The 12,407-nt window shown below is 41.2% G+C and overlaps 1 protein-coding gene across 1 annotated transcript in view; it reads left to right on the top strand. All coding sequences in view use genetic code 11, as the record gives it.

Moving 5' to 3' along the window:
* Positions 1–5,112: 5,112 nt before the first annotated feature.
* The window catches only part of EGR_05973 (Ras GTPase-activating protein SynGAP), a gene marked incomplete at both ends in the record, with an annotated part of 27,749 nt that continues 20,454 nt past the window's right edge, over positions 5,113–12,407 (top strand). Inside the window, 5 exons of the mRNA XM_024495222.1 lie at positions 5,113–5,202; positions 5,259–5,334; positions 5,381–5,493; positions 8,969–9,514; positions 10,231–10,391. Coding sequence (XP_024350441.1) covers positions 5,113–5,202; positions 5,259–5,334; positions 5,381–5,493; positions 8,969–9,514; positions 10,231–10,391 — 986 coding nt within the window. The remainder of the gene's footprint in view (positions 5,203–5,258; positions 5,335–5,380; positions 5,494–8,968; positions 9,515–10,230; positions 10,392–12,407) is intronic.

Consider the following 12,407-nt stretch of genomic DNA (forward strand, 5'->3'; position numbering starts at 1 on the left):
GGTGTACTCCCACCAACAGCAAAGCCTCACTCCTACTTGTCATATTTCTTCAACGACAGCCTAACCACCATCAAACACCAAGGCAAGTAATTAGGGTTTCCTCAGGATTGCGAATGGCCAGCGAAGCACACCGAATGTGGAGCATCACCCGACCTTAATGGGAGCAATATTCTCCACCTTGCGTTATCTTGAATTTGGAAGGCCCTCCTGATTGCCAGTTCTTCATTCTACCTATTGGCAGTAGAATAGCATTTTAAGCTCCTTTAAGCTCACTCATCCCACAGCCCTTCAACTTAATTTGATGTGCCCGATTATGTTTTTAATTATAACTCAAGCTTCATGCTTTTTACCTTTTTCTAGGAACAGATCTACTTCTATGTGATTCTCCAATAGAGGCTTCTGTTTAATTGGCTTCGCTAAACAATAATAGCAGAGGGCTACCTTTTACTGATGGAGTAAAATATTCTTTGTACATGTTTAAAGCAGAACGAGATGGATTTTTTAAGCTGATGAAGTATTGAATTCCCGAAGATGGCCACTGGGAAATAAAGTCTCCATTTTCCCAGATTTCTTGGCTTGCCCCCCCTTTAATAAAATCAGCTCTCATTTATACAACCCTTTCTGGACGAGTTTTACTTAAAATTTTATGCCTTTCAAATTTAAAGAGAATAAGACGGTTGAAGAAGCACCATCTGAGGCCTATTGGAGAAGGATGATAAGGGTGAGATGGTATCACCAAGGCGGTGCATGCCCTTCCCCTCCAAAATAGTTCCCTTTTTAAGAATCGCAAATTAGGGGAGGAGCTTTTGCAGCTGTGTTCATCAAGCAAACAGGTGAAACAAACGCCATTTTTTCAAGGCTAAAAATAGGTAGCGATAAAGATTTCCTCAAGTTTGGACTGAGACACATCTTCACGTTTAACAAACCATGGCGTGTGTTTTACAGATCGTCGTTGCATTAGGCTGGGCTGAAAGCTAAACCCCGATGTTTTAATTGAAAGATACACAAATGCCCTGTGGCATGCTTTCATGGCTGAACGTCTAAAACCCCTGGGTGACATTTTCGGATTTACAGGAAGGATTGTGACCCAAATTTACCATTAGATGCCATTGACATTTTTTAAAGAGGCAGATTTTATTGTCTTTGTCTTTATTGGGAGCATGGAGCTAGATGTTTTAAAAGGTGAAGGAACACATATATGCATTATAATTGCACCACACCATTCCCGTTACCGTTTGTTTAGAATAGTATCGGACCAGTTATGATGACTCCCTGTGTAAAAATTTAGGTTGTCAGTTTGTCTAGCCTGCAACATGATACACGTGAACATACCTGTCAACAACTAGGCACAGATCATGTTTTAATGCACTGGATCCACTCCACCATTTGGGTCGGGTTCATGAACATGAGGAGCTTTAACAGGGTGACCCATATTCAAGCGAAGCCGAAAAGTAGTGTACCACATCTCTGATGTGGAGTTTTTTAACAAAGCCCTGCTAGTGCCGGTATCAGATATCCCTGCAAGTGTAAATACAGCGGACTCTAAAATGATATTTTTGACGTAGAAGTGGATTGAATGACCTTGGCTCAAGTTGAGACGGTTGCCAAATTTGGATGTGGAGGTTCATTTCGTTATCATGCTTTTTGTGAATCTCTGATGATTGAACAGAGGAATTGGAAATGGGTGGACTGTAAGTGCAGTGATTTACGATGGGTAGAAAAGTTAAAAGCTGGTTTAAATATGGTCGGATAAATCCATTAAGGGTAACAGCAATCCAGGATAAATGATTGCATTTAGGAGGAGTGTATTACCGATAGATGGGTTGGATAATGTTCAAATGGATCAGGGGCAAGTGACTTGATCAAAGATGAATGAATGAGTCAAGGCAAAAGTAGTTGGTGAATCGGACATTGATTGATAACCAAAGGATGGATGGACAACAGGGAGCTTAGGTGTTGATCAAGAATGTTGAATAATTGAAACTTAAAAAATTTTTAACAGATTAGAGCTGAAAACCAGAGAAGGATGATAAATGAGTCTTAGACAAGCAGATGCGAAGAAAAGAGTTGAGGAATGAATCCGAAACGTGTGCTTGGACTTAAGATGAAGAGATGGGTGAGACATTGGTTAATGGGTCGTCAAACTACAAAAGACCAGTGCATCAAGATAACGGTACTCCGACTGCCTGCCAATACAGTTATTTAAGCTGCTTCCATTGGCCTTGATCACCACCGACGTGGCATCATTGTTAGAAATTTATGTCACATCAACCAACTGCATATCTTCCCTTTTATGGACTCAGTTAAAATTCTTTCCAAGCTTATCCATCCTACAATGTGGTCGAACACTACCGAATCAGATTGTTGCCTTTTTCTTGACACGTCAGACTTGTCATTCTCTACAACGAAGACCACCTATCAGTGTCACAAGAGTCATCGATGCTAAATGGACGACTCCCTGCCGCAATCTGTACGGTCTCGTTAAAATGCACAAATGAGACACCAACATGACAGCAAGTTACTTCATTTTATCGGAAATTCTCAAAAATACAGCCATCCACCGACCAATGGCTGCTGTACTGGCCTACTGTCCACAGAAAAGGCTTGTCAACATCACACCCTTGTCCATGTGCATGTATTGCAAGGCCTAGATATGCCTAAGTCCATTAGTATTGGGGTGGAGGTGGGAATGGGTTCCCTTCATTGGGCCCCCTTCAATTTTCCTGTCACTCTAAAGTCGCATGCAGAAGATTTCCGCTGACGTGAGTCGAGCTTTTCCTCCATAGCTACAGGAGGCTCCTGTGGTGTGGAGCCTTTGGAGACGGTTGGTTCTGCGGTGCCACAATTTAGAGGTCAAAGCCAACTGTCTATGCCTTTGACGATGCATGATGCTTCGAAAGAATAAAATGCTAAACACTTTCAGTCATGTCCAATGTGAGTAATGGTGAAATAATTCACCTGCGTAGACAGAAAAGTGAAAAAATACACTTTGCCCGGTGAGCATCGAAGTCTTTCAATTTGTTCCTCACCACTTTCAAGTATTCAATAAGTGTGCCGTTTGAAAGAGGGTTACTTGTTGAATGGTCGACGGACAGAATTGGCTTTTGTACTCCAAATTTTTTTAAGCTAATTAGTGTTTCGGTGGTTGTCACCAAGTAATCCCCTCCCCGGCACTATACCTTTAGGCCATGGACCACTTCATTCTCAGAAGACTATACATGCTTTGTGAAGTGTGTGCATGTGTTTGATACACTAAAGACGTAATTATTCACCTGTTGAAAGCCAAACAACAAGTGCTCTTGGGATCAGCCTACTGGAATTAATATATCTTGTAAGTGTGTAGGAAGAACTTCTCACTTACCTCCAGAAGGAGCCTGGAATGGGATTTTAAAAGGACATCACAAGCCCACCTAACTCATGCTTAACAGAGCCACCTTTTCCTGTGAAGAGTACAAAGATGTCTATCCAACCTTATCCTCCGTATTCACCAGAGGACTGACATATTTTTTATGATATCATTATTTGATAACCATCTAATCGCATTACGAAATGGAAGTTGGAGGTAGGGAGATAAAGGGCGGCTGGGGTTCGGTTCTATGCTCCCATGAATGGAATGCTTGATAAAGTGAAGTTTAAACCTAGAGTTGAATGGAGATTTTGACAATAAACGACCAGAAGAATAAAGCAGCTCTGAGGCAAATATACCTCAAAATTTAATTATCCCTTTTACGAAACCTCCCGAATTTAGTTCCTCGCCTTGTCCTTCCATCTACCCATTCATCCATACAGCCAGCTAGCCAGCCGGCCATCTTTTTTCCTGGAGGCACAAATGATTGATCAACAATCCTGAAAATGATATCCTGAATTGTTGTTTTTTGATTTTCTGCAAAAGTTCTTATGCAACGCATTCTGTACGGAAAATTTACTTCTTGAATAAGTTCCTCTGGTCCCTATACGTACTTTCTAAACAAGCTCCCCACCCCCAGTGGACTTCATTTGGGATATTATGCTTCCAGTGACATTGCAGACCTCTTTGTGTTGTCATTACTTCATCATATATATATGCCCAACTAATTTGGCGTAGACACTTAATTCATTATTTTGTACCTTTTGTGGCATTTATAGTCTAGGTCCTTTGACCATTCTGTTCAATTCTACAACGGAAGTCAAAAACTTTCAGGAGCTGTCGCGTTGTCATAGCTACTCCCCTATCACCAGTGGAGTGCTGACTGCACTCCACTTCGTCTTGCCTGATTATTGCAAGGGTGAGCTCCTTCTTTTTGGTGAAGTGAATGACATTTTGGAGGATTGATGGGTTATCTTTAGGAAGAATACGGCGCTGATAATATATTGTCAAAGTACAATAAGATGGGGGTATGTACTGAGGTATGCAGTGAGCCAATATACTGTAGGGAGCGATAAGTTCGGTTTGTACTAAAAGAATGAACTCCAAGTCCCGGTATGACTGGTAAATCAAACTGCACAAATTTTCAACGCTCACTTCTTCAACTAAGAGACTTCTACGCTTGACAAGGCAAGGAAAAATGATCTTTTTGCTTGTCATCATGATGAGGCTGCTACAACCACTCGTAAAAATTTGTCTGTTTTAAAAAGAAAACCATGTAGAGCTTTCATGAAAGTTTAACTGAAATAAATGCTAGCGGGAGAGGAGGTGCAGTAGCAGCAGAGGTTGGTCGTGTTTAAGCTTGTCATTTGATCACTTTTGCAGTTTATGATAAAATTAATGGTCGAAAGGCCGATTAAGGCTTGTTTTCGTGATGTACTTAACGAAGCGGACTTTTAGACCCCCCTGTTTTAAACCACCATCTTGGTGTCATGGTGCCGCGACCATATCTACAGCCTAGTAATCTTTTTCCATACTAATAGGCATCCCTCCTTGCCACGATTTTTGGAAAGACTTGAGCAACTAGGTTATGATAATAACGAGACCTTTCGGCTATTAGGATAGGCCCAGCCATATTCCACCTTCCAGAACGGGTACGTTGTCATAAAAACAACTGTTAAAAACACGATCTTTTCACCTCTTTTGCACGAAATAAATAAACAGTTTATTATCTTGCACCTATTAAGAAAAAGCCTATTAAGTAAGCCATGCGCAGGCTAGAGAAGTTCATTTACATGCATCAGAATCTGACCTCAGCAAATGATTCAGCTGTAGAGAGACGTGTTTACATAGTAAAGGTCTCCACTGCCTACTAGAAGTCAAAACCTTGGGGTGCCGGCTGGCCTACCCTCAGAAAACTTACGCCCTCTGGACCAATCGGCGAGTGGCAGTATTAGTCACGCCTGAACGCGACACGCACACGCACGCACGTTCGCGAGCGCACTGTTTGAAAGTGGACACCCTCATTTTGGCCAGGTGGCTATCGCTGGCTTGCAGGCACACAGCAGGCCAAGGGATCTGGTGGTGTCGCCTTCCAGTGGAAAAAGGCATTTAGGACTACTCAACTGCTGGTGGATTACTACCTCTTCGTGTACGCAAAGTCATTAAAATAAGGTTGGTTCCTTTACCCCCTTGGTCCGCCTTACTGACCAATCGATGTACTGAAAATGGAATTACTTTTTTCCTTCTTTAAAATTTCCCCATTGACTGGTAATTGGAACTCTGAGTAATGCCAAAGTGGTATATATTTTTTCGTTTGAGACGATTTAATAAACAAATCATTGTCTTTTATTTTGACAGATTTAAGGACCCAAGTCAGATACGTGAATTTTAAAGTGTTTATAACTTGTGAATTTGTAATATAAAAATTTGATAGTTTTAAAATCCTAAATAAATCCCTGTTGGGCAGCAGTGATCGGGATTTTGTATTAATGGATTCCCTTTGTTTCTGTTAACACGTTCTGTAAGAGCATCTCGGAGGCAAATCGTCCATCCTCTAGCCAAGATCATTCTACATTTACTTTTTCTGTCTAATCTATTCACGACGTAGTTTGTTGCAACCATTTATCAAAAAATGATGAAAAACACATGTCGCACATTTGGAAGCGTTAAGGCAGATGAGAAAACTGGAGCGTCACACATAAGTGACGCTGGAGGTGAGCGTGCTAATTGCTCCGATTCTTTTTTCAGATACAGTTGGCTTCAAGGTGCTTTGTTCATGCCAGTAATCTGATGATTTCCGGTATATTTTTTTCCCGGTGCAGTTAATAAAGATCGGATCCCGTTTGAAACGAAGGAGTTGTTTATCAAACCCTTTTCTATCCAGAAATAATGGTTCTGCACATTCTTCCGGGAGAAAATAGGTGTTGCATAAGTGTGAATTTGGGTAGCGACTCATCTGGGGCTAATCGGAGATGCCATTTCCCATCAGAAGTTTGGTTAGCTTTCCATATATGTGATTGGGATCTATTTGATTGGCTTCCACCAAGACTTGTCCAGTTGGGATAACTCGTTACTCCCGAACTAATCTGTCAACAGCTGTGTAGTTCTACGGTACTAGAAATATTTAGGGCGGCTTTCTGAAAGTAATGCACCTTTAAACGCAATATCACCAGAATGCAATAATTTAACCATTGCAGAGTGATGCACCCTGGTATCGCATACCGCATCACCTCGAAATGCTTATTCAACAAATGCTGCACAGTAAAACTCCAATCCCACCCCCCAGATTCGACTGATATTCGACAAATATGAGTTTAAAATAAAGTAGATGACCCGACTAAGAGTGCTGCACCGATGAGCCGACTCCAATTTACGCCTAGTGGTGGGTGTATACAAGCAACTGCCGTGCCGAAAATCGCATGAATTCCATCACCTGTAGTATTTTTGCAGTATTTTAAAGATATTTGTAAGTCAATATTATCTGCATGACCTGTTTAACAAATCACTCAACCTCATAGCCAAGGCCCTTGTCGCTCACGCTATGCAGAATTTGGGTGCCAACGAACCAGTAGCGATCCTCCCTCTTACAAGCTGCAAATAACGCGCCCAATCAATTACCTAATCTGATGTCGCGATCTGCCCGCTATCTTTGCACACGATCAGCACGGTGCTTCATAGATTACTTAAAATAAATTGTCAATGATGTAGGACAATTGTTTTCCCCTCTAGAATCAGTATTTTTTTACTTTACATTTACCGGGCGAACTGATTTAACTAAGCCTTAACAACGTGGGGTATGTTTTAATTAAAGGTTACAGGTGTGAATGTAGTTAAGATTTTTTGCCGCGAAAGCAGTCAAAAAGTCATGCCATTTGTTTTGTGAAATTAGTCGCCTATTTTAGTTTGCAAAATTGCATTCTTTTTGGGCTGACAGAAGGCAGAAATGGTCGACACAACATTTACTCGAATCTAGGCTAACGAAGACAAAAGCTGTTCCGTTTGGCTTGAAATACGGGAAAAAATGGCAAGGAGATGTCCAAACACCGGGCCAACTGATTCTGCAGCACTATGACGGGCCCGTATGCGATTGGAGGATATATATATATTGTTTAAATAAATAAAAAGTAAATTTAAAGACGTTCGCGCGTGGGTTCTGCAATTGTTCCCAATTTCTTAATCATCCGGTAGAAAATGAGGACTTATTTGCTTATTTAACCGAAAATAATGTTTGTAACTGCACCCTTCACCTATTTGACGGCCTGCCCGATCGGAAATTAATGTCCAGAGTCGGATCGAATGCGAACTAGTTCTTGTTTTAGACTGTGACATGTTAGTAATATGTTTAGAAGCACAAAACAAAACTGTCATTTAAACAAGTGGCTAGAATGACCTGCTTCTGGGGTGGGTTAACCATCACGGATGCTTAGACGTCTCCCTGTTTCCTCGCAATAACGAAAAACATGGGGTCTCAATATTTACCAAAAAGTGGCTAGGACAATCCACCAATGCAAGAACAGTACCATTTTTTTGGCCCTACAAGTAAATTTGGACATTTTTAAGGAGTCCAACTACTATATCATATTTGGATTGGTGATACGAACGTTTGATCATGTGATCATCGCGCTAAGTTCTGACCTTGGAGGTGTTCATTAAGTCAGCAAATCGAAGAACAAAGACTGGATCATGCTCTTGTTGTTTTCAGTCCAGCTAGCAGTAGCAAATTGTTGTGAAGTTGAGATATGTGTCAGCCTACCGGTGGCACCGTGCTCTTCATTGTGTTCCCTTATTTCTACTCCCTTGCCAACAAGTGTCGATTGGACCTGGTGGAAGTGATTCAAGCCTACTTGCTTTTACAAATTCGTCAAATGTTTGTAGCATTTGGCGAAGGTACAGTATGCGGTAGTAAACCCTGACCTCCGGAAACAGTCGGATTTGATGGCGAACAATCCTCCATTCTTCATTAACAAGGACTAATTATGCGTCGATTTTGGCATGAAAAGTAAGTAATGCGATAATCACGCATCAGATAGGAATTTCCCGTCATGTTCAACGTAAAGGGGGCGGGGGGGGGCCAATCAAATAAATTCCGCCCACACGCATTAATAGATGGCAGTTTGTTATCCTCTGCTCCTTTCGCCTCATAAAAACACGATGTTTGTGAATTGCTTGATGACTCAACCTCCTGACAGGAAGTGGCTCTTGTACTTTAGCGTTAGAATGTGATGGTCTGTGGAATGTAAATTTCTTGCTACAGACCCAACAAAGGCACTCAAAATCCATCTTCTCCATGTAACTCGAAGTTTATGCGTGAAACCTTCATTTGCATCTCTGCCGTTTTCTTCAAAAATTACCAGAACTGGTCAAGCGGTCAAAAGAAGTCCGTACTCCTACTCCTACAAGACTGCAATACCTCGCATCCCACAAGCTACACACGAGATCTCTAAGAAGTTAAACAGAAAGGCTTTAATATTTTGCGAAAATGTACCCAAACTAATAGTTTATTTCCTTCCCTGCAGCTGCTAAGACAGCCATATTCCCGAGCAGTAGTTGACAAAGTTGAACTTCTGAAGTGGCTTAATTTAGGGGGACGTAAATGAATCGCTTTTCTCGCTTCTTGTCCAGATGCCGAAGGCTTCCAGTCATGGTCGAGGCACCAGCATCACTGCATCCAAATCCATAGTTTGCCAACAGACATCCACCAAAACCACAACAATATCGGCAAATCTGATTCGTGCAAGGTCTTCCACCATCCATGCCAACAATTCCACATTTACCACACGATCTTCTACCCAGCTAAATCACAACGAAAGTGCAATGAGTAGCTCCCTACACATTACAAAGACGTCTACGCTCTTAAGTCCTCCTTCTGGTGAAAATAACTCCAAATCAAAGACTTCTCCATGGTTCTGGCAACGTAAAAATACATCAAGAAATTCCCTAGTCCGTTCTGCATCGGCTAACAAGGCAAATGAAGGAGGTGCGGTTGGTGCTGGTGGATGGAAAAATAATAGAAATTGTGAAAGACCTTCAGGTGATAAAGCCTATGAGTCAGAGACGTCTACTTTGGGTTCGACGATTGCAAATGATGGTGCGTCAGCTACTACAAGGAATCAATCCATCATTCGAAGTGCTTCTACGAGGGAAACGAAACCCACTGGTGGGTTTTTGGTAAGATTTTTTTAAAATGATTGAGTTTACCCACAAATTCCAACAGCTGGATAAATTAGCCAATTATTGGCAATAGTTTAAAGCTGGATAGTTGGAAATGTAATTGCTTCGAGCAGTCAATGTCTAGTGAATGGGTTCACCTTTAGTGAAAGTGTGAAAAGAGCCTTTTTTCTTAGTAAAAATAGGTGGCGAAATTCAGTTTATTCCAAAAGTAATTTTCTCATAAAAAGGAAATATTTAAAATGAGTAGTCTAAGTGAGCCATTGATTAGTGTCTTCTCCAATCAAATACAAGCAGCACTTGATCCAGGTTTCTGATTGGTCAGCAACTGGCTAATCACAAACCGAATTCGGTAAGAAACGAGCTATTCAACTTGTGATTTGTCATTTTTGAGGGCAAAAGCAACAAGTATTTATATTATGGAAGAATAATAGAAAGATAGACTTAATATTAGCACTTTTTAAGGAAAAAATTACGTTTGAGTCCATAAAATTCATTACAAGCAGGAAATGCGTTTAATGAAAATATCGAAACACGTTTTAGTGGATAGGGCGGCCGATTTTCAACCGTAAAATGCTCCATTTAGAAATAATTTCACAATAATTTCACTACCTCATTCTTCATTTACACACCAGGTTCTGATTCATCAGGAGAGAAGCCACCAATAGCATTCAAACATCTAACTTTCGATATTATAGTAGTGAATGTCTTTTTAGCGATTTCTTCGTGTTAGCTTCTCTTCCCGTGCCAAAAAGCCAAAGGATTTTGGACCTGGTACTCCTCCACTATCGATGACCCAGTCTGGATTGGGAAGTCTTGCCGAAAGGCAGGCCAGTATTGCAAAGGTGTTTGCGGATCCGAATAATCGCCTTTCGAAGTAAGTGATTTTCTTCTTAATCAACTTTGTTTTTTCACCACAGGGAAGAGACTCAGTAATTTTCGTAGTAGAGTATGCGTAGACCACTCTTCGATGAAGTCTCCTGAGATATGCATCTGCTGGTCACTTCTTTTGTATTCTCTTCCCCAACTCCAACAGGGTGATCAAAGCTGGAAAGCAACTTATGAGAGACCACATCGTCGCTAGTAGAATGTGAATTACAAGTAACCTGAGCTAGGTTTATTCACTCCAGAAATTCGAGAGAGAGAAAAAGAAGTGGGCGAGGGGGCCAAAAAACAGTAATAATGATTTCTGAAGAGGTTTTTACTCATTTTCATAAGGGATATTTCAGTTATCCAAAAAAGGTCTCAGTTTTCTTAAAACAAATGGTCAATTTTTTTGGCTATGGTAAGTGGGTGGGGCTGTTGGCTTTATATTTTAAGTTTAAAATAGCTTGCAAAAAAATTTCACAGATTGTAAATGTCAAACATTACGGTGGTCATAAATTTCTCTATTCTCCTTCATATTTTCTTCACCACTGATGGTTTATTGTATTAGGCCTTTACAATTCAACCAATCATGGGATCGTAAATATTTTGGATAAGGATTTGGCCAATTGGAGACCCGCTTCACAGAAAGTGAAGAACTGGTGTAGACAATTGTTTAAGCGTGCGTAGAAAGGTTTAATTTAGCCCGCCCATTCAACTCTCCCCCAAATTCTCCAGGTACTTGGGCTCTTTGTATTGAGGAGTCGGTTCAACGGTTACCTAGTCACAGCATGTGTTTGGACATTTTAAGTCCTCACTTTGTCACTTTCCAACCTCCCAATGCGCTTGTAGAGACAAATCTGGAGAGAGAGAAAGGAGTCCTCTCTATACTGAGCGCAGCTGGTACGCCATACGCAGTTCTATTTTGTAGTTGCGTGTAAGCTTCACAGACATTACAGCAGGGTGACAACTGTCACCAGACTGTAAGGACAGCCAGGCTTTCCAGGCAGATGGAGTCACATGGCACATTCAGACACACCACATGGTAATTCTTGCAAAATATGCTTATAAAATCAAGTTTTGGAAAAAGGGAGAAAGTCGATATCCTCACGAGGTATAAAAATAAAAAGCTAAAATAAACATGAAGCATAGAGGTGGATCATGTTTCATGGACAGGCAGTGAAAACATCTGCTACATTATGCAGGGTTGAAGATAGGGGATATCCACTGCTTGCCAATCCGATTTATGATCATCAGGTACCTGGATCTACCATTTTAGATGTGCATTTGACAGCCAAATCGGTGAATTTTTTCCATGAATTACGTGGAATCGGTGGGAAAAAAAATACCCGCTTGGTAATTTCCCGAAGGAGGGCAATTTAACTACTTGAATCTAGGTTGACTGCAAGCTACAGACATAAAATTTTGAAGAGGAGGAGGCGTAAGTGGCGGAGAAATGAAGGAAGAGGTAGAAAGGAACCAAAGCAACAGCTGTTGCTTTGGTGCCCCTACAAATGCAGTGCATGAGTCAGCATTGAATGCCCCTTTGTCAGGTTCAATTTCTCCCCTGCGTTTTATGTTCCTGGAATCCTTTTACCTTTTTCTAATCTGTCTTCCCTTTCCTCCTCTTGCCTACCCTCGAATGTTGAAGGGGATTAGATGTGAACTTCGGTGTCTCTGTGTGCACAGATGGGAACGGACCAGTGGGATAAAAATAAATTGAATTTTAACATCGCTGCACGTAAGGTAGGGTAATACAAGCAATATGAGGGAGGCCCAAGGAGCTTAAAATGCTATTCTACTGCCAATAGGTAGAATGAAGAACTGGCTTCCAAATTCAAGATAACGCAAGGTGGAGAATATTGCTCCCATTAAGGTCGGGTGATGCTCCACATTCGGTGTGCTTCGCTGGCCATTCGCAATCCTGAGGAAACCCTAATTACTTGCCTTGGTGTTTGATGGTGGTTAGGCTGTCGTTGAAGAAATATGACAAGTAGGAGTGAGGCTTTGCTGTTGGTGGGAGTACACT

This window comes from Echinococcus granulosus, assembly GCF_000524195.1.
Source record: "Echinococcus granulosus chromosome Unknown EG_S00048, whole genome shotgun sequence".
Classification (NCBI taxonomy): domain Eukaryota; kingdom Metazoa; phylum Platyhelminthes; class Cestoda; order Cyclophyllidea; family Taeniidae; genus Echinococcus; species Echinococcus granulosus.